Source organism: Trematomus bernacchii, unplaced genomic scaffold (genome assembly GCF_902827165.1).
Source record: "Trematomus bernacchii unplaced genomic scaffold, fTreBer1.1, whole genome shotgun sequence".
Lineage (NCBI taxonomy): Eukaryota > Metazoa > Chordata > Actinopteri > Perciformes > Nototheniidae > Trematomus > Trematomus bernacchii.
Window position 1 is genome coordinate 692,501 of NW_022987942.1, and position 24,388 is coordinate 716,888.

General features: G+C 42.0%; 1 protein-coding gene across 1 annotated transcript in view; it reads left to right on the forward strand.

Annotated features, from left to right (window-relative positions):
* LOC117470713 (phosphatidylinositide phosphatase SAC1-B) overlaps nt 1-8,767 on the forward strand; it is a 15,691-nt gene extending 6,924 nt beyond the window's left edge. The window contains exons 7-20 of the mRNA XM_034115557.1: nt 723-756; nt 1,044-1,145; nt 1,916-2,001; nt 2,843-2,929; nt 3,021-3,089; nt 3,335-3,414; nt 3,517-3,615; nt 3,694-3,832; nt 4,402-4,471; nt 4,570-4,642; nt 4,952-5,045; nt 5,493-5,585; nt 5,667-5,724; nt 6,028-8,767. Of these exons, the coding sequence (XP_033971448.1) occupies nt 723-756; nt 1,044-1,145; nt 1,916-2,001; nt 2,843-2,929; nt 3,021-3,089; nt 3,335-3,414; nt 3,517-3,615; nt 3,694-3,832; nt 4,402-4,471; nt 4,570-4,642; nt 4,952-5,045; nt 5,493-5,585; nt 5,667-5,724; nt 6,028-6,164 (1,221 nt within the window). The 3' untranslated portion in view covers nt 6,165-8,767. The remainder of the gene's footprint in view (nt 1-722; nt 757-1,043; nt 1,146-1,915; nt 2,002-2,842; nt 2,930-3,020; nt 3,090-3,334; nt 3,415-3,516; nt 3,616-3,693; nt 3,833-4,401; nt 4,472-4,569; nt 4,643-4,951; nt 5,046-5,492; nt 5,586-5,666; nt 5,725-6,027) is intronic.
* Nucleotides 8,768-24,388: the final 15,621 nt, after the last annotated feature.

Genomic DNA, 24,388 nt, shown 5'->3' on the forward strand with positions numbered 1-24,388 from the left:
CCCACAGCTGTTTGCTGCGGAGCGCAGCGCGAGCAGTCTCCCGTGAGCGGACTACAGACTCTCTCTCTCTCTCTCTCTCTCTCTCTATCTCTATCTCTCTATCTCTCTCTCAATCTCTCAATCTCTCTCTCAATCTATAAGGAGGAACCGCAGTAGACAAAAGGCATTGCTATAGCAACACGTCATGTTTATATGAAAAGGGGTGGGGTCAATATGACTCGCTTGGCGGAAATAGGTATAAATGGCAATTTTTTGGGCGATTTCTTCAATCTGACTTCATATTGACAATTTTTAACAACATAGGGTGCTACATAACACAATTTCAGGAAAAGTCACGGACTGGAAGACTTTAATATTTTATTGAAAAAAAGTTACACACAATAAAAAAACAGCTCTGGGTCAAATTGACCCGATTGGCGGTTCTAGTGTTAAATGGCTCATGTACCCGTCAGTTTGTTATTCTGCCCTTGTAGCCCAGGCAACAGCAGTTCTAGATCTGTATTTCCTCAACAACATGTAACCTCTGGTGAGTTGCTCAGTTATTGGTGGAGAAGGCTTGTCGGCCTTGATAGGGAGACATTGGAAATAAAGCAAAATATTGCCTGCTTAATCCTGACTGTAAGAACATCTCAAAGGTAACATAGGTAACATTGGTAACATTGTATTTCCTCTAGTTCAGTCAAATAAAGCATATCATGTCTGACACTGCTCTTATCTTCCAGGTACACAAGTTTGTGTTTCCTGTTATCCATGGCTGTATCCTTCCCTGCTGCTGTCTGACTGACACACTTTCACTGCACATTTCTGTTTTAGTGAAGGAGTGTGAGAACCTGCATGCTGGGCCCATCTCAACATAAGTAAAGCCTTTAATAAGTTGGGCTCTTTTGGTTATTCTTTTAGAAGTCTGGCTTCTGCACTTTGTTGATAGAAGGGTATTTCGTGCCCAGATGAAGAAAAACAGCAAGATTTCTGGGAACGATTTTCTAATGTGAATAGCGCTCCTTGATTTTGCATGTGAGTTTCTTGACACATTTGTTGAGCAGTCATCGACATGCGGTCGAGCTGCATCAATGGGAAGGTGTTCGAGTGGAGCATCATCTCCAGGAGGAGCTGCTTCAGAGCCGGAGTCCGCTACTACGTCCGAGGTAACACCTTTTCTGTGTCTCTGTGTCTTCCAACATACTGGAAATGTGCAGCTTATTTATGACAGGACAAAAACTAGTTATCAGAATCAGAATCAATTTACACCTACGAGGAATTTGACTTGGTGTCGTGGTGCATACAAACAAGAATTAAAAACACAGGAAGAGAACTAGAAAATATTTAAAATAATACAAAATATATAGTAAAATATAAGAGTATTTACATTGCAATGGAATGAAATAGAGGAATAAAATATGGAATACAAATCAGCTGTAATACAAAATAATGTTGTACATTGTGTGTGCATTAATGTAATGCATATAATCTATGATGTGGCAGAGGTAAAGTGTCAGTGGGGGGGCCGGGTCTTGTTGATGAGGCCGGTAGCAGAGGGGAAGAAACTGTTCAGGTGGAGAGAGGTTTTGGTCCTGATGGAGCGCAGCCTCCTGCCAGAGGGGAGGGGGGTGAACAGTTTGTGTCCAGGGTGGGAGGGGTCGGCCACTATCTTCCCTGCCCGCCTCAGGGTCCTGGAGGCCTGCAGGTCATGGAGGGATGGCAGATTGCAGCCGATCACCTTCTCTGCAGAGCGGATGACACGCTGCGTGTACAGAAAAATCTGTAGCAAAGAAAATGCATCATGACATATTATTTCAATGTCAGTATTTCTGATACATTTAGATGTATGTTTATATTACCTGCTGCTATAATTGTATACCCAGCCAACCCAGTCAGTGAGAAGCTTCTCCTGCATTATGTGTGTTTCTGTGTGCAGGCATCGACTCTGAAGGCCATCCTGCTAACTACGTGGAGACGGAGCAGATCGTTCAGTTCAACAGCTCCAAGGCTTCTTTTGTTCAGGTGAGCCAGAGAGGAGGGGTAGTCTGCTGTAAGGAAGAAGTGAAGGATTCAACTAGTAAGGGTTCAGTGAAGAACAACAGTCAAGACACTTTCAAATGTCATGTCAACGTTTTGTTTTCATATCATGAGGGTTGGGTATCGTTTGGATTTGAACTATTCCTCTTCCGATTTCGGTTCTGCTTATCGATTTAGGTTCCTTTCAGTTCTTTATTTCTGTGTTTTGTGAAGGTAAAAACTCAAATGCATATTTCACAGAAGAAAAATTATAATTATGAAACCCTAAAATGTACATTCACGAATCACTTCATCCAAGTTAGTTCTAAGAGGTGCAACTTGACAATGTGCAACTCCCCCGGTCTCCTCCAGTGTCCAACCATACACTGCTTGTATATCCAACACATGTTGTGTAGTAAACACCCGTCTGCTGCCAGATTGCTGTTTGCAAAAGTAAGGACATCAGAATTTAATTCAAAAAGTAACCTTCTAGCCCCTGCTCTATAGAGGCCAAACTGACTTTCCTCTGCCAGAGTCTGTCTCACTAACTGATAGGCAAAACCATCATTAAATTGCTTTCTTTGAGCACCAGGTACCAGGCAATTGGTATCGGTTCTAGTTTGGGCTCCCAACCCTAAACATGATACCATACTTTGCAAACCATATGTGTTCAGTTTGTGCTAATTCAGTATGTTTATCCACCTTGATATGAGTTTCATATTTCATATACCTCACAGTCTTTTCCACACAGCTGAAGCTGAAGCTGAGATGAAAAGCTGCAAACTTTACTTGGTTAAATGTGTGTTGAGTTCATGAAAGCAGGATGATGATATGTTTCTCCCCACAGACCAGAGGCTCCATCCCCTTCTTCTGGTCCCAGAGACCCAACCTCAAGTACAAGCCCAAACCACAGATCAGCAAAACAGTGAACCACGTAAGCTGACCTCACAGCAACACGAGACGCAACCAGACCTCACAGTCTCTTCATCTGTCACTCAGCCTCTCTTCTCTCTGCTCTTCTGTAGTTGGACGGGTTCCAGAGACACTTTGACTCGCAGGTTATTCTCTATGGAAAACAAGTCATTTTGAACTTGGTAAGATGAATAATAATCACGTGTGTGTGTTGATTCTATCAGTTGTGTTACTTTCCTTTTATGAAGTCAATGTGCCAGCTAGATGTTGGTTTACACTCTTCAATCCTTCCCTGACTACAAAGAAGCAGTCAAATGAATTAAAGAGGCCCTATTGTGCTTTTTGGGATTTCCCTTTCCTGTAGTGTGTAATACAACGACTATGATATACCCATTAATGCTTGTTTGTCTTTGGTTTTTTTTCACAGATCAACCAAAAGGGCTCAGAGAAGCCGCTGGAGCTGGCCTTCAACAAGATGGTGGCCGACCTGGGAAACGGCATGGTCAAGTAAGATGACCGGCAGCCCACATGTGGCCTCCTACTGACAACACGTTGCTTAGTTGAGTTCATTATATTTTGTAGTATATTATAGTCTTGCCTTTTCTGCAGGTACATCGCCTTTGACTTCCATAAGGAGTGCAGTCGGATGAGGTGGCACCGCCTGCAGATCCTGTTGGATATGGTCGCTGAGATGCAGGATGAACTTGGGTCAGTTTGCGTGTGCCACTAACCAGGTAGATATGTATGCACTCTGCATCAGAAGTAATGCTGTGTGTGTGGATGCAGATACTTCCTGGTGGACGCAGATGGGAAGGTGCTGCTGCATCAGGACGGCACGTTTCGCAGCAACTGCATGGACTGCCTGGACCGGACCAACGTCATCCAGAGCATGCTGGCCCAGCGCGCCCTGCAGTCACAGCTCCGGGTACATGCAACCACAGACTACACCCATAACGCTTTAGGAGGTGGACATAATGACAGGAACAAGAGCACATGGAGGACACTTGAATCTGTGTTGCAATGCATCCCAGTGGAGAAAGAGTGAAAGACATAGAAACAGTCTAGTCCAACTTCTCCACTCTATCATTTTTCAGTGTAAATATTAATTTGTCAAACAAAAATGGACATTTAACTTGATTTCTGATTAGTTGTTGTTAGTTTGTGATTCTTTGGACACGTTATTGCAAACTATTCAACTATTAGGTGGTTTCTTATAAATTCAATAAGAAAGTCTGGTTTTTAATTGAACTGGATTTTGAGATTAGATTCAACTTTATTGACGTTGCACAGAGTTCAAGTACTGAAACAACGAAATACAGTTCGCTTCTAACCAGAAGTGCAACAGAAGCAGTAAAGTGCAAAGTAATGTACTGTATAGTATAATATAAGAATAAGCATATGACATATAAATAGTATATACAGGTGAACTTGTAGGAAGTGTTGCACTAACAGCTAATGAACTGACTCAACTCAAATGTGTGTGTGTGCCTACAGAAAATGGGAGTCCTCCACGTCGGTCAGCAGATCGAAGAGCAGGTGGCCTTTGGGAAGATGTTCAAGAATGGTAGCCCCCCCCCCCCCCCACCTCACACAACAGTGGCTCGCCTACATTAAAGGTCCTAGATGTAAGCTTGATCTGTTTCTCTTCCTGTTCTCATGCAGCCTGGGCAGACAACGCTGATGCCTGTGCCAAGCAGTACGCTGGCACTGGAGCCCTGAAGACTGACTTCACCAGGTCAGATATCAAATCATATTTCAAAATCTACCACAAGGACCTGAAATACCTCCATTGGATTAGTTAGGATTCTGAAATATTTGTACTCTATAACAAAGCATTTTAGCAGGCAGTCCCCCTTTAATGTTCAACAGACAGTAACTGATTGTTCGCATGGTTTTATTTATTCTATTGATTAGGCTAACTCATTTTAAGCTAGTAGCATCGAGGAGGAGGAGGATGTTTTTCTTACTCTGATGAGAAAAGTGCACAGAGATGTTGGTCAATAGAGAATTCAGTTTGGTGTTGAACTACATGGTGATCTTTCAGGACAGGGAAGAGGACTCATTGGGGGCTGGTGATGGACGGCTGGAACTCCATGATCCGATATTACAAGAACAACTTCTCTGATGGATATAGACAGGTGGGTCCAAACATGTGTGGATAAGTCTTTGTGTTTACCACTCCGCCATATTAAACTCGCTTATTACACGGCTATTTACCAAATACATCATTGATTTGACTTACATAAACAAGTTACGATTGTATTGTTTCTGCTAAGCAAATATAGCCCTTTCAACTGCGTAGCAACATAACTTCAAATGACCGCATCAATGAAGGTTTCCTGTAACTGTCCACATCTGTTCACTTTTTATTTTCCATTAAGCACTCTTTAAACACTGCCAGAGCCCATAAAGTATCCAACAGGCATTTCTTTGGGCCACAGCTGACCAAAATTGACCAAAATTGACCAGACTTCTTTCTGCGGATTGATATGACATCTGAATGTCTGAATAATCACAGGGCTTAAGAGATGCACTCAACTGCAAAAAGCTAAGAAGAGTAGGTAACAGTTGTCTGTTTTGTGCAGGACTCCATTGATCTGTTCCTGGGCAACTATGCTGTGGATGAATCTGATTGGACCACTCCGCTGCGTGAGCCCAAAGACTGGAAGTTCTTGACGGTAAGAAAGGCTCACAGAGGTGGAGTGATGGGTTTATGTCTCTTTGCGATGTGTTTAACGAGTCTCTCTTTCCTTTTCTAGTTGCCTATCGTCATGGTGGTAGCTTTCTCCATGTGCATCATCTCCCTGCTGATGGCTGGTAAGACAAACGGCAAATCCAACTCAAAGGCATTTTCATACATACACTACAAATATAACAACACCAGGGTTTATTTATCTTTACATTAAGCTAAATACAATGTGTGCACTAATGAACAGAGGATACATTGACACAGAGGGAGAGAGGGAGAGAAACTCCCTCTGGAGGGAACACAGGGAGCCTTTGCTGACTATGTACATGCACACAAACCTATAACACACTACAGGGAAGGGAAAACCCCAAAAAGCACAATAGCGGCTCTTCAAATGTCTCCCACTGACTCTGCATGTTGTCCCCTGTTAGGTGAAACGTGGACGGAGACCCTGGCCTACGTGCTGTTCTGGGGGTCTGCCAGCGTGGTGACCAGCGGCCTCATCCTCTTTAACGGACCCGACTTTGTAGATGCTCCAAGGCTGGTCCAGAAGGAGAAGCTGGACTGAATGTGTGTGTGTGGAAAGCAGCTCGGCCCCAGGGAGCTCACCACCTCCCCCCCCGGCTCTTCAGCATCACTTTACCCCCAGCATGAGCGAGGCTGGAGCCTGTACTGACGGGGGGGAGTGGGGGAGAGTGCCGGGACTCAGGGCCATCCTCGTGCACGACTAAGTGGAGGGACAGAGACTGAGTGCACGAGCCGCTGCTGTCCACACTGCAGCTGCTGTCACGTGGACAGGACTGTCTGTCCACCCTTTTACTGGACACTGGACCTCGGGACGTTTGATTGTCCCTCATTTCAGAGAAACCTTTGCATTTAAATAGCTTCACTGGGATCAGATTCATACGGAAAATAATTAGGGCCACGTGAAAGTCTTTTTAGATCTGACAAAAAGTGATTGTTTTTTCTTTAGTTATAAGATTAAAGTCATAAATCTGACTTGTTTTCTGAAAATCTCACACATTTTAAGAAAAAGTCAAAATTCTCAGTATTTAAAAAAATCTTAGAATTATGACTCATATTTCAAAAGGAAAAAAAGTCATATTTTTTTTATTACTTTCTGAAAATGTTAAAATTCTGAGAAAAGTCTGGCATTTCTTTGCAGAATTTTGACTTTCTTTGTTGAATTTTGACTTTTTTTCTCAGTACTAAAAGAAAATCACTTTTGGTCAGATTTCTAAACAAAATCCACATGTGGCCCTAATCCTCCTCCGTAGATCACATGACACTGTGCTGTAATGAATTACTGTATGTGCCGTGAATTAGCCTTTTCTTTTTGCCCTTGCCAATTGTGTTTATCTGTGTGCAGCAGCCTCGTCCCTGTTGGAAGGCATCGACACCATCACATGAGCCCTTAGGCCCCTAACATTTTGCAGCAGTGTGTCCTCACCTCCAAATGCCTGTTAGACTCTCTGAATGGTGCCAATGAGCAGATTCCTTCAAATTGTCGGGAAACATATATTTAACACGTATCTGTAATTATCATCAGCCAGTGGTAGTTATTTATACACAAAGTTATCATATGAGGCCACTGCAGAATGTAAGTAGGAAGGCAAGATACAGCCCACATCTGTTCCTGTTAGCTGTTAGCATTTCCTCAATCATCATGAGTTTGTTACAGCTGTCTGTCAATTTATACCGGAAAGTTATTGGTGGACAGAAATGAGTATTTTGTGCACCTTGTTTATTTAATTATCGCCCTTAAATTAGTCATTTGTGAGCAGGAGTAAACAGAACAAGTTATTAAACACTATTATTAAGATATTAACATTCAAAGATGCAATATTGTTAAATACTGAATCTGAGATATCAGCAGTAGGAGGTGAAGTTTGTTAAGTTCCAAAGTACAGTGGCTGACGGGTGCAAACGAGCTACAACGGCCTAAAACATTTGCATTCAGAGAAACATGCAGCTTAGAAAACATTCACAAACTTCAAGGAAAATGTGCAACGTTTAGCTTCAATAAACAAAACGCTGCAAATACAAAACTATTGCAGATCTGCAGTAAGCTAGCTAGCTAACCTAGTCATTTCAGAAATACTGACAAAACGCGTACAGTTATGAAACAGACAAAATGTGTATAATCCCTGAACGTCAACAAGGGTCCCAGCTGTGTGCATCATTTCTTAGTCTCACCGTTTCAGTTGTGTTTTGAGCTTCTTGCAGCGTTTTGTATTTGCAGTGTTTCATTTATGCAGCACTTTTAGTAAATGTGCATCTGTTGTCAAGTTTGGGAAGATGTTTCTTTTCATTTGCATGTGTTTTGGCACGTTTGTGTTTTCATATTTGCATTGTTCTTTATGGAAATGTTTGGGCTGTTGTATTGCCTTTGCACCTGTCGGCCACCGTACCACAGTGTACTTTGTTATTTCTTATCATTTTGGTTGTCACATCCATCACACTGTATATTGGATTAGCTCAGCTTCTGCTGCTATCAGTTGGCTGCACAGTCTGACTGCTAAGACTTGGGAGATGCATTAGTTTAGTTCAGAGGTCTGCTCTCTAACCACGTTTAGTTATCTCTGGCATTCCTAAAATATACTTTAACAATATTGTTTTAAGCTCTGTGAAGTCATGATGGAGTTATGCCGCTGCTGAGAATCACAAATGCATTACTATCTGTGTCTTTGCTTATTTATCATAAGGGAACCACATGACCTGTATGAGTAGTTCAGGACAACTTGTGGCATTTACTTGTTCTTAAATTCCTCTCTTAGGTACCAATGTTGATGAGTGGTCGAGTCATGGCAGCCCATTTTATTTGAGAAAATGTAATGCCTTAATATGAATGAATTTGGAGTGTTATTATGATGTTGACTCGAATAAAATATTTAGCTAAGACGACCCTAATGAAAAGTTAATATTCTCTTCACCATGGTATCCAATCCGTGGCATACGATCTAAATCTCCAGGCTGCAGCTGTACACGAATAAACAGGGCAGAGGGTTACTGGGATCCTAGTTTTTCTCCATGCTTGTGAAACACACACTAAATAAGGACTTCCACCAAGGTGATTTTATTTCATTGCAACACAGAAAAAGGAAACATTTGAGTTTCTTTGTCTCTGTTATCCTCAGCATCTGTTTGACAATAAAGAACCTTGAACCTTGATCTATTGCACACATAAAAGCCATTACTGCCATCTACTGGTGAACAGGTTTTAGCCCCAGAGCCTCGTAATGTGAGAGCAGATGGTTTCCTACGGTCTTGAGAGTGATAAAAAGCATTACAAAATATTAACCGCAAAACTAATAGATTGTGGGGGGACGATGGAAATCTCATAACTGAATACAAAAATGATTTTGGGCATAACCTAAATCACTAAATTGTCCTTCAAGGGGTGAAAAAAAGTCGGTCAGTAGGTGGAAAATGACACATTCATTTCACTTTATTGAACGCTTTGTTCTGTTGTCATTTCTGTTCATTTGAGGGCATTTGTGTGTGTAGGCAAACAAAAGCTTACTTATGTAACCCAGATCTCCGCAGCAGGAGTGGCTCCACAATGTCAGGAAATCCAAACAAGCCCTGCTTTCATAGAGGTTAGGAATTTAAAGAGGATTGGAATTTGGTGTGGAATGTGCTGTTTGGTAGTGGAGTGAAACTGAGTTGCAGAACTGAGTTTCTGATCCTTTTGATAACATACAGCTGAGTGGAAGTGACGCTTTTGTGATGCAATTTAAACAGAGATGCTCAAAGGTATGGCATTAAACATGTATACCAGTTTGTGTTATGATCCTCTGATCTTAACTATAGTCAAAAAATGATCTATCTTATGAAAAATGATCTATCTTATGAGAAATCTCATACATTTCTATTTATGAGATTTCCCATAAAATACGTTGTTTTTTTTATTGTAAATGAGCTGTATTGACAATATGTAAAAATATGAGAAAAACCTATTGTGAGTTTTAATTAAGTCGGTGGTTAATGTTTAACACAGATTTGGTCGATGATAACATAGAGGTTAATCTACTGGACGTTATGAGATATTTTAAGTAATATCACTGATGTGCAATACCATTGTTAATTTCTAATACATTAATCATACTGCTGTTACTCTTTAAACATTTTTTTTTAATTATGTATGTATTTATTTGATTTTATAAATATGGGCCCAACTCTTATTGTATTACGTTAGTTTTAGTTATTGTATTTGCCATTTTATCTGCTCTTACCTCTTTACTCTAAAATGTCCCTGTGGTGTGACGGATAAAAGGATTTCAGATTCTGACACTTAAAGCTCACTATTATGCAAAATCCACTTTTTAATGTATTTTCTACATAACCATGTGTCCCCTCTGAGTCAGCATGTCGTTGTGTCCCTGGGCAAGACACTTCACCCCAAATTGCTCCTGTGGGGATTGCCCACAGTATTGAGTATGTTAGTCGCTTTGGATAAAAGCGTCTAACAAGTAACATGTAATGTTAAGAGACTCTGAAAGTTTCAGGAAAAGATATTCTCTCTCTTTTTGTCCTGATCCATCTAGCCAGTAACAAACCAAGGTAACACCCCCCACCTTATCACCTGAATCTCCTCCTAGGGCACCAATAGGCGTGTTCACACCAAGTACTTTGCCGTAGTTAGTGCCGGCACTCAGAGCCCCGGCACTTATTACCCCAGGGCATTTAGTACAGATCGCGTTCACACCGGAGTACTTTTCCCTGAGGGAAGATTACGCAAATGAGCCGCTGACGTTACTTCGTCTTCTTCTGCTTTGGGTTTACTGGCAGGCCGCAAACAACTTCACGACGTATACTGCCACCCGGAGTACCCGGCCGGAAGTCCCCGGAGTTGGGGACTGGCTTCAGTAGAAGCTGCTGGGACTCCCAGCAGCTTCTACTGAAGCCTTCTGAGTAAATCGCCAGAACGCCGACACCTCCTCATCTCCACCGCTCCCATGTTTTATTTTGTGTTGCCATAAGTTAGTCTCTCTGAGTTTGTGCGCTGGGCGAATGCTAATGCTAATAATGCTAATGCGAGGATAATAAAATGGCGGCTCTACAAAACATTTCAGAGTTGTACGGGGCGTGGTTTGCAATTTGCCCAGCCAATCAGAACTGGGGCACTTTTTTCCCCCAGGAAAGTACCATCTCTCAGCAGGCACTAAAAATGGGGGTAAAAGTTCCCGAGATTAAGTGCTCTTTTTGGTGTGAACGCGACATAAGGGGTACTAACGGAACTAAACGCGAAAAGTACGGGGAAAAGTACTCCGGTGTGAATGCGGCTATTGTGTTTTTTCAAACCAAACACTTCTCAGAGGGGCGTGGCCAGCAGCAGCTCATTAGCATTTAAAGCTACAGACACAGAATCAGCACTTTTGGAACAGGGCTGAAACAGAGGGGTTTATGGGATGCTACAATGGTCTGTTTGGTCTTTCTGAAAAACACTTCAGAGACATGTTTTTGAATATATCTGAGACCTATAATATATTGTTGAAAAAGAGTATAGGGGACCTTTAAGAAACAATCCTCCATGTCACTATAGTAGCCTGTTACATAATGCTATAAAAAAAATAATCCGCCTCCTTGTATGCTGTGAAGTTTCTGCTCCATCCATGAAAACAGTGCCTTTGTCAGCTACAGTATAAGTGTTTAACAGTTGTGTTATTTATCAGATTGGCTGGAGTAATGACAGCAGTACTTTGAACAGCGTTTTTCTTACAGTACAGTTCCTTTGTAGCTTCAGCCAGACTTCCTGAATTCAACAAAAGAAACAAAGTGTTTTAAGGGCCAAATGACTTCCATGCCAGGCTGTCTCTAGGCCCAGCCGGTTGTCCATCAGCCTGCCTTTCAGTTTGCTAGACTCCAGCCCAGCTGCCAGGAGACCCAGAATCTCTGATGTCCAGCATCACGCCCAACTCTAGGCCTGTGCCAGTCCCTGCCCCCTGGGTAAGTGTCAAGCCACTCTGTCCCTTGTTCTTGGCGTCCAATCGACACCATCTCCTTGTACATACATTTTTATAAATGTCCCAACATTATATTTTTACAAGGTCTCAATACTTTGACATGCTCCAAAGACAGCAGGTGTAGTGGTACAGGCCAGCTACAGAGCCACGGGGAGACGGGGAGACGGATTTAAATGCAAGCGCGTCGGAAAAAGTCAAGAAATTTGCGAAAACCGAAAAAAGAAGCAGCATCTGGCTTCATTTCAATGATATTGGAGAAAGCAAAGCTGAGTGCAGGATTTGTAAAATGAAAATAACCTTCAGAGCAGGGTTTTTTTTTTGGTAACCACTCAGGATTTATTGTCAGAGGTGGGAGAAGTTCAGATCTTGTACTTGAGTAAAAGTACCAGAGTGTAGGAATACTCGGTTACAATAAAAGATCCGGCATTCAAAATGTTACAAGTAAAAGTACAAAAGTATTAGCATCAAAATATAGTTAAAGTACCACCTGCAGAGGGATCTAGATTCAGGTGTTCTTATCCCCATAGAGATGCCTCGCTGCACATTATCCCTTGCATAAAGATAGATTGTGGGTCCCTTATAACATGCTGTACACAGTGGAAATAAACATTCTGGTTACCTCAACATCAGGGATCTTATACATTAAACTCCTTCTGAATCAAACCGCCACGGTAGCCTTACCTTACTGATCCCTCTTACAATAGAAGACAAACACGTTACTTTACCAGCAGAGAGAAAATGGATTATTAAATTATGAATGTGACTAATAAAGAGCAGTTTGATTATTAAGTATTATTCTGTTGATCGATGTCATTACATTTGTTGAAAAGCACATAATGACTTGTTTAAGACTCGTTTTGTCAAAGTTTAGGACTTGGACTTGACTTGAACTTTCCCATCCTGACTTGAGACTTGACTTGGACTTGAGCGCAAAGACTTGAGACTTGACTCGGACTTGAGCGCAAAGACTTGAGACTTGACTCGGACTTGCAAAACAATGACTTGGTCCCACCTCCCACCTCTGGTTATACTGGGTGTATAAAAGGGGTCACAGGTGACAGGAAAGGACGAGGACACAGGAGGAAGAGCACACCGATTCCACCAGCCCGGCAGATGCTCATACCACAACCTTTGACACAGTATAATTAAACCTTGGTATGTAAAGCTAAAGAAACATCATTATAAATTGCAGCAAAAGACCGGAAATCATCTGTTTGTGTCTGCGTCTGGATCACTCTAAACCCTCCTGTGAAGTAATGGCAAAGGATATAGGACATTGGAACATTTAAATTGCCATTACACTGAGTGTTAGCGATGCTTGCTAATGTAAACAAAGACCATATTACGTCCAAAACAGTCGGGCATTGCTTCTGATAGCACCTTTCTGATAGTGCCGTGGGTCCACATTTCCGATGACGTAATTTATCATATCGGACGCAAATCTGGATCAGCTCCGTTGTGCCCCCGTTTTTAGAGAGTTGGGTACAGAGGGAAAGAGAGAGGGTTTTGTTTTCTGACACTTTGTGAGTTCCCTGACACACCAGGGACACATATGTATAAAAGACATCAAAAAGTGAATTTTGCATGATAGGAGACCTTTAAGTACCATGGTCAATTGTCTGGCTCATTGTCTTGTGTTGGTCGTGTTTGCTGTGCCCTTGTGTTTTTGCCTCCTTGTTATCTCTTTTTCCGCCAATCCTAGTGTTTTCCTCCTCATGCCTGTTCCTGCCTGCTCCAGCTTAGTGGTGTGTCGTATGATTAGGTCCATCATTACCTTATGCATTTTTGCATGTCTAGGGCGCTTCCACGTTGCTGTTTTATGCAACGGTTTTAAGCTTTTGAATGACCTGTTAATAAGTAATAACAGAAAATAAATAAATAAACATTTAATTCAGAATAAACAGGGATGTATGGAGCTGTGAGGAGCCGCTGGCTGTATAAGAGTTCCTCGTCTGTTTTTAAAAAAAGACTTCAACAATGTTTTTTAAATGACTCCCACTGCCTGAATGGTAGATACAGGTCCGCAAATCTAACCATAGGGTGTTAAATAATAATTCCAATTTTATTTACGAGAGCCAGAAATCTGGCGATAGCTAGCTAGATAGCTAACATTTGCTAGCTAGCTTATTAGATGGGTATCTAAGGTAATATAGTTTACTGGGTAGATTGATAGAACACGTTAGCTAGCTTGATTTATCAGCCTGTCCTCCTACAAAAAACGACCATATAGGCCGATTGTTCAAGCCCTTATTACGACCATAGACTGTATATATAAATGGACGTAGGGTCCGTGACGTCACCCATAGGATTCTGCAGAGTTGCCGAGAAGCCCTTAGTAGGCGGAGTCGGCCACTAACGGCTCGACAGTGACGTCTGAGTCTAACTCCCGCCTGCTCCAGCCTGCTCCAAATAAGGACAAAGAGGCGGAGCCGAGGCGGGACCTGCTGCCTCCAGCTGGGAAGTAACAGAGCTAGCTCAAGCTAAGAAGCTAAGCTAACATGCTCTCCATCTGCACACTGCCGTCACATTTTACGTTTCTAAGGTAAGCAGACATGAAACTATTCAGCAAAACTATAAATAATAATCTAAATTATTGAGTTTTTAGCATAATACTTCAGAATCTTAAAATCCCTTAACGTTTGTATGCAATGTGCTAAATGCAACACTGGAATCAAGCAAATTAATATGTTTGCATGACATTAGTTATTTATATTTTGCTATCACTTAATTATACGTTTAATACATTTAAGTCAAGCTAAGGTACAGTACATGTGATGGTAGCTAGTTAGTGCTCTTACCTGTGAGGCCTCCTCCAAACAGCATTATAACCAGACTGTATCATTAAAACTATAAGTACCAGTTCTAGATCCTTGACTTTAGACAAACAATTCAAAAGACAAAATGTATTTAAAGACCAATCTTTATTTGAAGGTGCCTCTTAACCTGAGATATTAGTTATACAGTAATAGTATTGACAATCTAAAAAAACTGAGCAACTCAACAGTCAACTTTATATTTCTTATTGTCTAAAGCATTTATTATTTTCATTTTCCCCTCTCATATTCAGTGTGGACGGATTGAGACAGCGTGGTGTCCAGAGAGCTGCAGAGACTTCAGAGAGAAACCTCCGTGTGATGGACGTCCAGTCTGTTGGTTTGGAGAGGACTGAGGGTCTTTCCTCTGCGAGGAGGACCAGGCCTGATGGAGGAGCCCATGCTGGGCATAGCTGATACCAACTGCACAGGCCTTGTCTGTCACTTTATTTGACTAAATGTGTTTACTTATACATTTAATAGGTTTACACCTTCTGTCCATATGTGCTTTTTTATTTAAAACATGTTTGATTAACTTTTGGTTCACATTTCAATAAATTGAATTTGTATTTGCACTCCTTTTGTCCATTATTCTTACTGAAAATGTTAGATTACACATTCACATCTGACTGAAGATTGGCCCCATTTATTTGTGACGTTGCAAACTCTGCGGTACAAGGTACAGGTGTTGTGAAGCTCATAAAGTGAGGCAAATAGAATTAATCAGCTGATGGAGTGTAGATGTGGAAATAGGTGCATTCGATCAGCTGACTTCACAATAAAAGTAGTTTCTTAGTGAATGTCCTGTACTGGTCTTAAAATCTCATAACATCAGCTTTTAATTTTCCTCTTGGATGTTCTTCTTGACCCTCAGAGAAGGAGAAAATGTTGAGTCGTGTCTTTCAGGCATGTCCTTTCCTAACAAAAATTACAGGAAACATAAAACATATTATTGCAGAACAAGTGTGTTATTTATGAAAGAGGTGTGTTTGTGTTTAGGGGCTGTAGATATAATTATTTTGTAATTGTAATGTTTTATTTTATTTCAACAGTGAGCTACAAAGACAATCAGATTATGAATGAACAGTATGACATTCATCAACATTGAAATATATTTTATTATCAAAATAATATTTAACTGTTATCAAAACTTAGTGCAACTGTAGAAGCTTGCTCTGTTCTCTCACTGAAATCATAACTTTTACCACGTTTTTTACAGACAATATTGAGAGATAAATAGTAGCAGTTCTCACTAATAGCTTTGCCTTCAATACCTTAAATTAGAAAGCTGACAAAGTAATATTGCTTGTTAACATGTAACCCTTTGCATGGAAAAAACCCTCAACTTCACTGATGTGTAGGTGATCTAGTATTTAGTATTGTTTAATGGAATGTATATCAGTGTATTAAAGTCAATACTTCATTTATTTAAACCAATATCTTTCTTGATTCTTTGTACAGTATGAAAAAAGAGTATTTGTACCTGTGCTGAAGTTCACTGCTGTGAGGAGTCCAGTTCTGTCTCTCACTCTCTGGTCCAGCCTGTCTGCATCACCTGGAAACTTTAAACAAACAGATATATATGTAAAGAACCATGTGTACAAACAATATAACTTATTCTCTTCTGTTGAACATGTTGGATTGTGTATTGTCCGAGTCAGGGTCCTTTTTATTTTACTGTAACTTTGGAAGTTGTGTTACCAATGCTTACTGTTTATTTGATACCAATTTGGTAATGCAATTAATAAAAACAACAAGGTTTGGGTTCGTTCTTCAGATGACTGTGACGTTAACGTGTAAGCTCAATAATGAACTCCAGCTCAACCAACCATATTGTAATATCTAAGTAATCATCTTGAAATATGACATTAATAATTGTAATATACACACATCTTATTGTGAGGTTGATTTCACATACACTACTTCGATGTTAGCTTGTCTACATACTTGAGCATAGCCAATTTAAATTAACCTTAGCGATGCATACAGTTCCTACCTACATAATAAAATATCTCTCTAAGTTACAAGGATGACCTTATTTTATCAACCTCAAACAGAAGCCTTTTGTTCTACAGTACTATCTCACTTAACGCTTAACACTTGTCTATTTCATTTTAACCTTTATATATACAGTCTATGGTTTTAAGTTAACTTGGAGGATACGATTAGCATCGTTAGCACCGATGTAGCTACCACTCGCTTATACGCTAACCCAAGCCTTAACATTCATTACGTAGCTGATTAAAATCATAAACACATAAATAAAGTACTCGAATTTCACTTACCGCAAAACGGCATTCATGCACCGTCTGTTTTAACCGCAGAGCGAGTCACAATAGTCCGATATATAAGCATGAAGAACAAACAAACACGGCCGGGGTCAAGTTGTGTTCCCTGGATGAACTGGGCAGGCAGAGTCCCTGTAGCTTCACGGACGGAGCAGCTAGCAGAGAGACAAGAAGCTAACAGCAGCAGTCACTTGACAGAGCTGTCACTCAATGTGACCACGCCCTAATTTATGCAAAAACTTTAAGACCTAATATAAATAAAAGGGTCATGTTAGAAAACAATTCACTCACAGATCCATAATCATGAAGGTGGAATCTAACTATATCTATAATAATATTTATTGGATCCATGGGTAGAAACATGTTTTTTTAGGCTGTAAAATTGGGCATTTTAACATGGGGGTCTATGGAAATTGCTCCTTTCTGCAGTCAGCGCCTATCGGCCAATATATGAACTGCAGTTTGTGGCACTTCCGTATTGGCGTCCCGGCTCTTCCCCAGAGTTTGCCGCTTGATTACGACCCAGAGACACGTTTTAAAGTGTATGTTGTTTCTTACACGACCACTAGAGGTGCTCTAGTGGTCGTGTAAGAAACAACATGCTTGATTGCAAACGCTCCGGAGGGACGTTTATTCACAAATAACCCTCTCTGGAAAATCCTAAATTGTGGAATAGTTTGGCCATTAAAATGCTTTTTGATTCAATTTCTAGCGAGAAGTGTATATTGTACTCTTAGAATCCACGTCCAGTGGATGTGTAGGATCTATAGTTTGATAGATATTACGAAGATGATTTGAGGTCTCGCCAGGATAACGTGTATAGAGTGGCGAAGTCCCTCCCCTTCCGGTGGACCTCCATGGGACCTTATTTCGGAAAAATTATGTATTGAAGTCAATGGAGAGAGAAAGATTATCTTTCGATCCCGTTTGAATTGTGCCACGAATTACACATATGATGTTTGTCAATTTAAAAGATAATTTTGCAAGTCAAAAAAAATAAAATGTGTCGTAAAACTGTGAAGTAACACATTTGTTTGTGTGAAACGCTCAATGAACTACATCTCTGGTCAACAACACACGTCACCAAGATGGCCGTCACTACTGTCTTGTCAACAAACGATTGACTACCCTCACTAACACCACAATGAAACACGTCCAGAAGAATGTCATGCAAAGCTGCCTGCCTGCCTTCCTTTGATTCTCTCTGAACTGCCTGGTCTTTTTAATTTCAACCATTTGTGCAGATAGCATGAAGTAGAAAAGATCGCCGATCGCCGATGCTACCGTTAGCGTTAGCATTTCTCCCCCGGGCTTACATTGTGTATTATAGAATGATCACACCGGTGACAGTACTCTTCAAAGGGTTCACGAAATATGACTACTACTCTTACTGTTTAACATTTTGGGTTACTTAATGTTACTTCATGTTAAGGCTAATAAAAATGACATGGCTGTAATCAGGGGTTAAATTGGGATTTGACATGTGGGGGGGCTGTGTTTTTTTTTGGGGGGGGGGGGGTTGCGGGCTATATATGAGACCCAATCCTAAAGCAACTGCTCCTGTATCAGATGCACTATTTGATGCCACCAATCGAGACAGTAAACATAGAAAGTATGTTAAATAGACCGTCTTTTTATTAGTATTATTTAACTGGAATGAATTTACATTTGAAATTATTAATATATACACAAACATTTTTCACAAATTACAGACCTTCAAATTGCCATTTTAAGTCAACATTTCTCTGCACACTTACTCAAGAACATTAAAAAACAACTATATGAGTACAGAGACATTACCCTATCTGAATTGATTGAGGAATGAAAGTCCACATCAATATAAGCAGTTCAACAACATTACTGTATGTACGACCAGCTACTTCATCAAATCCCAGATGGGCTGATAGGGGGAAGCCTGTGTAGTCGTGCATCTTTGTCTACAGGCGAAATGGTCTGCAGACCTTCTGGTAGCCACCCACTTCCTCACATATTTCGTGGGGTCCCAAGAGGTAAGAGGAGGTCCAACCATTTGAATGAACATTAGAGCAGAGACATTTTGAGTTTTCAGTTGTGAGCGCATTGATGTTACAACTGCATTCATTTCTGAGAAACCCCTCTCACACTCTGCACTGCTCACAGCAATGGTTTCCACTGCATTCTTAAGCTTTAGAAGGGACATGTGCATCGGCACACTGGCATTCTCCTTAAAGTCCCTATAACTTTGCTTAACACCAGATAATCCGATTTTCAAAAGAGTGCATAGCTCTCTTATTTCACACTCACCATACATTAATGGTAGAGGGCTTGGCCATGTCTTTGTATCAAGAACATTGACCTTTTGAAAGAGGGATTCCTCTTCACTTGTGACCATCCTTGTTTCCATGCTTTTGCATAGTGCTGCATAAAACTTTGTGGGATCTATTATCTTCTGCCTTGGGTCATTGCGTAGTGTTATGCCATTAAAAACACCTTGCTGCTCTGCCTCACATGCGGTTTTGTAGAACAGACCACTGTCTGGGTTCCTGCTCATGGTTTTAAAAACATCTAGCTGTCTTTTGATCAGATTTACTGATTGAGACAGTCTAATGTCTCTCGACTGCAGAGCCTCAGACAGGTCTTTCAGCTCCTCAAGTGCATCCATCATCAGTCCCAGGTTTTTAACAAAAGCAACTGACGTCAGCTTTGCTGCTAGCCCCTCATACATGCATCTATCATTTGAGGAACGGTTCACATCTACACTTGCAGATGTGAGGTGATGATAGAGTGCAGCATACATGGTCCAAACAGCATTTACTGTCCTAAAAGATGAAGCCACCCACCTTATCCCGAGGACGCGACCAATCTTCCTCAAGCATACACCTACTTCAGAGACTGCAGCATCAAGCTCTCTTAAGTTCTTTGGTGACTGATGATAGAGACAGTATAGCTTGTCAAGAAAAGCTGTGAAGTGGTTGGTTTCGGTGCAGTGCTTGACTGCATCTGACACAGACAACTCCAACCTATGGTTTAGACAATGCCAGCCTATGAGGCCTGGATACTTACTTCTCAGTTTTGTGTAGACACCATTCTTTCTGCCTACCATTACGGAGGCTCCATCTGAGCAGAATCCCACCAGACATTCTTTCAGAAAAGCATCATCAAGACCATATTTCTGTAGACAGTTCAGTAGTTGACTAATGATTCCATCTGCAGTTGTACTCTCTAGCTCGAGAAGATCTAGGAAGAAGGTCACTGGCTCTGAGCTATCAACTGATGTTCTTAGGTACACAATAAGACAAGACTTCTTGCTTAATGATGTGCTTTCATCCACAAGAACAGTTAGCTTTGATCGGGTCACTTTGATACTTGCCAATAGGGCTTCCCTCATTTCTTTTGAGATAAAATGTACAATGTCTGTACATGTAACATTTGAGTGGAGTACGCCGACAAACTATAGCTGGTCGCAGAGATCTGCTATTCTAAAATAAAGTCCACAATATCGACCACTGGCTGGTGTCTTTCTCTTAGTTTAAGAAACGCTTGATTTGATCAAAAGTTAGTCAAACAAAAAAACGTTATTTAACTTAATGGTAGTCGAATGTAAAAGTAGAATATCAGAGCAATTCATGTTAAGAAACCTGTCAGCGTATTACCTATTTTTCTCCACACCTTTCCCGGATTCACCTGTCACTCTGCTGGCTGTCTGTGTGACTGACGGAAGACACTGTGTGGTCGCCGATCAGCAAAGTAGATTTGAAGAAAATAAAGAAGGGGGAACCCCGCGAAAAATTTGAAAAGTGCAAGTCATCGTCGCGTCTTCTTATTTATGCTCCCTACAGCTAGAAAGAGTGTTTTATTGATTTTTCGAATTATTAAGAACCTTAAACATATAGAAAGAAAAGTGTTAACATGTGTGGCAGGATGAGAGTCCTAATCCCTTGTAAAGCATATTCTCCTCGTTTGGCTCCTGTGAGCATATCACCACCAGGGGGCACCCTATAAAAGGGCAGAGGTTTCTAGCTGGCTGTCTCTTGTTTGTTGGTACACAGACCCGCCCCACTTGCATGTTTGCCGTGTTTGCTTCCGCCACCGGTGCAGGTATGTTGCATTGCTCGCTTCAGGAAAGGTTCTGCAATTTGCCAGCGTATCTATACTTAGCCCTGCTTTGCCTCACCTAGTGGAGGATCCTCCGGGTGCAGCCTGTCAACGCAGCCATAGAAAGCATGAATCTCTCTCCTCTCTGCGTCATCGATAGGAAAGCCTGATCGGTATGTGCGCTGTACGGCGATCTATTTAGTCAATCCACCTCATTACTTTTATTGATATTAACGCTGTATTTGTATTTATTCATAAACCTAGGGCCAATCCAATGATTAAGGGACATCTGCTGTTTTGCTTCACCGGAGAAAGTGTATTTATCGGCACAACTGCTGTCGATCCTGCCTAAATGTTTGGGCTACTGCTATATTGCTGCTTCTGATTGCTGCTTCTGGCCAGCTTTGCGTCGCCTACTGCGGAGGCTCGCTCACCAGTTAAAGTGCTGCTTTAACTGCACGCCTTCCTGCTGCCTTGCTTGGGCCGACACTCGAAGTGTGGAAGTCATTGAACTCTGGGGCTAACTCCCCCCTATAACTTGTCCTTACTTTGGCCAACTTGATTTAAATTAGTTTCTTTATTTTATTCTAGTTAATTGTTTATTTTGTTTAACTGAACCTTTTCTCTTGTGATTTGTTTTATTCTTAAATGTTTACACAAGTTATCTGTTTATGAGAACATATTTGCTATTGTGTTTATTACTTTGATTTACTTATTTAGCCCCCATTAACTGCATTTCCCTCTTTGTTCCCCTACTTAGTTACTGAGAGCTGAAGGTAGTGGTGCTGGTGTCCAAGGTGGTGGTTTTCCTCTCTTCTTTTGTGTGTGATGTGCTCCCCCGGGATTTGATTTCCTGCACGTATGACTGGGGTGATTTAAGTTTGGTTTGTTTGGGGATCCTTCCACTCACTCGTCGACCCTATCCCCCCACTGGTAAGCCTCAGCCCCTAATTCATTTTTTTCCCCTTTGTGCTACAGCCCTGTGTGACGGTTTTAAACTGCATTTTAAACTATTGACTTGTGCTAAATAAAATTGTATATTTTTGATAAATTGAAACCACGTCTCCGGCTCCATTAGTATTCGAACCTATGTGTCCTCTGAAAAAGTGTTAATATTTCCTTGGGTGAAACTCCCAAGGTGGCGTTGTCGGAATTGTGAATGGTGTAATCAAACCAACTTGAACAAGTACATTCACCTATCCTCCCCTCTGCGGCTACTGCCACAAACTGGCGTCGTCGGCAGGATTTACTTTTTGAGAGCAGAGACGTGTGTTTCAATTATTTATTATTATTATTAGTGTTGTATTGTGGCCATTGCTAGAAGCTAGTTTACCCTGTATTAAGTGTTTTATATTGTGTTCCGAAGCAAAACAGCAGTTGGTTTCTTGTGGACCTTTGGCAAGTCAGTGTTTATTATTGTGTATTGCCTGTCTATTTTGGTGCTCTATCTCCACTGAATTAGCAACGGTGTAGCTATGGAGGGAGAGTTACAAGAGTTGAGGGATTTAGTTGCCCAGTTAAAAACAGACAATGAGAGGCTGTTGCAGGAACGGGCTGTGGAGGTGCCTGGTCCTAGTGCTGCCCCTTTAACTGCTACTGTTCCCCCTTCTAATCCTTTCAATGCTAGTGCCCCTTCAGCGGATAGACTGGTTTTTGTGCCCCGAGATAGGAAATGTCCTATGTTTAGGGGGAGATCAGGAATAGGGTTGAGTGAGTGGATCGAGGAAGTACAGGCTTGTATGAGAGCGCGCCGTTTGGCTGTATCCGATCAGGCATTTTTCTTGTTTGACCATCTTGAAGGAGAGGCCCGTGATGAGATCAAATACAGAGCAAGTGCAGAGCGGGAAGACCCTGTCAAAATAATTGCTGTGTTGACAGAGCTGTATGGTTGTTCTGATTCTTACGTAGCTTTACAAGAGGCTTTCTTCTCCCGACGGCAGCAAGAAGGGGAGACTTTGCAGGAATTCTCCCTTGCGTTGCTTAGTCTTATGTCATCTGTAAAGCAGCGGGCGCCTGATGACATGCAAAATGCAGAGGTTTTGCTACGTGACCAATTTGTAGAGCATGTCATTGATTGTGCATTGCGACGAGAGTTAAAACAGTTTGTGCGTCGACAACCTACTGCGGCATTACTTGATGCTAGGGCGGAAGCAATCAGATGGGAACGTGAGGGTTTGCCTGGTGGCAATAGGGGCCGAAGTCACTCTGTCCCTTCAGTTCTTGGTCTACAGTATGGAGTTCAGGGTGGTCCTCAGGTGGTGACTGGCTCACAGGTGTCTGAACTGAGTGAGATGAGAGAGATGCTAAAACTCCAGCAAGAGCAGCTTAACACGCTTACTCAAAGCATTTCTCGTTTCCAGGGCTCTCAGCTGCGCAGTCGCCCCCCCTATAGTGGCCCCATAATTTGTAGACGTTGCCAGCTATCCGGTCATTTTGCCAGTGAGTGCGATGGGGTACGTGTTGCTCCTCGTGCTCGGCCGTCCTCACCTGCTCAACAGTCTAGCGGGCAGCGCCGTTTCACTCAGCCATCGGAAAACTAGCGCCCACCGAATTACGGAGCCACAGTTCGGGGGGTGGAGTCACAGGCTCAGGAGAAGCTTCTAAGCTCATGTCTTCTTGTCCACATTTAGATGTAAGCATGGGTGGAGTTAAGGTTCCTTGTTTGGTAGATACTGGGTCCATGGTGTCTACAATCACAGAGAGCTTTTTCCATCAGCATTTTGAACCCTGGGGCCAGGAGAGGCTCCAATCTTGTCACTGGCTGCAGCTCAGAGCAGCCAATGGGTTGGCCATCCCTTACATTGGCTACTTGGAGCTAGAAGTTGAGCTTTGTGGAAAGGTAATGGCAAGCTGTGGTGTGTTGGTGGTGAAGGACCCCCCCGGTGGTGTCTCTTCTGCAGTCCCTGGTATTCTGGGGATGAATATAATTCGCAGATGTTACAAGGAGCTCTTTGGCCAGCATGGTTTGGCCTCGTTTTCTTTGCCTCCTGTATCGGAGGCCCCCGAATCATTCATTCAGGCTTTGCAAAAATGCCATCAGGCCAGTGTGCAGGCCCCTCCTGACATTTCAGGAGGGGTAAAAGTGCGTGGAAGGAAGGCTTGTCGTATCCCTGGTGGCATGATGAAGATTGTTGCAGCCACATGCTCAGAGCAGTACTCAAGTGGCACTGTGTTATTTGAGCCCTTGGATTCGGGTCTTCCGGCTGGATTGCTTGCCTCTCCAGCTCTGGTTCGGGTGGAAAGGGGCACCGCCTACATCCCTATTGTGAACGTAGGCTCCGCAGACATGTTGCTGTATCCCCGCACACTCGATGAAGTTAGGCTAGTCAACTTGCCTGTTGGTGTCACCGAAGTACCATCCTGTGTGGCCAGAGTGGCATCCCAGGCTGCCTTTCCCTCTGTGCCTGACCAGCTGGATGCTCTAGACCTGTCTTACTTGCCTGCTGAAGAACAGGTTAAGGTACGGTCTCTTTTGACGAAGCACACATCTGTCTTTTCTGCTCACGAGGGGGACTTGGGTTGCACCACCTTGATCTCTCATGACATCCCTCTTCTTGATGACGTCCCTGTGAAGCAACGCTATAGGCGCATTCCCCCGTCTGAGTACGAGGTAGTGAAGGAGCACATCAACCAACTTCTTGAGTCACAGAT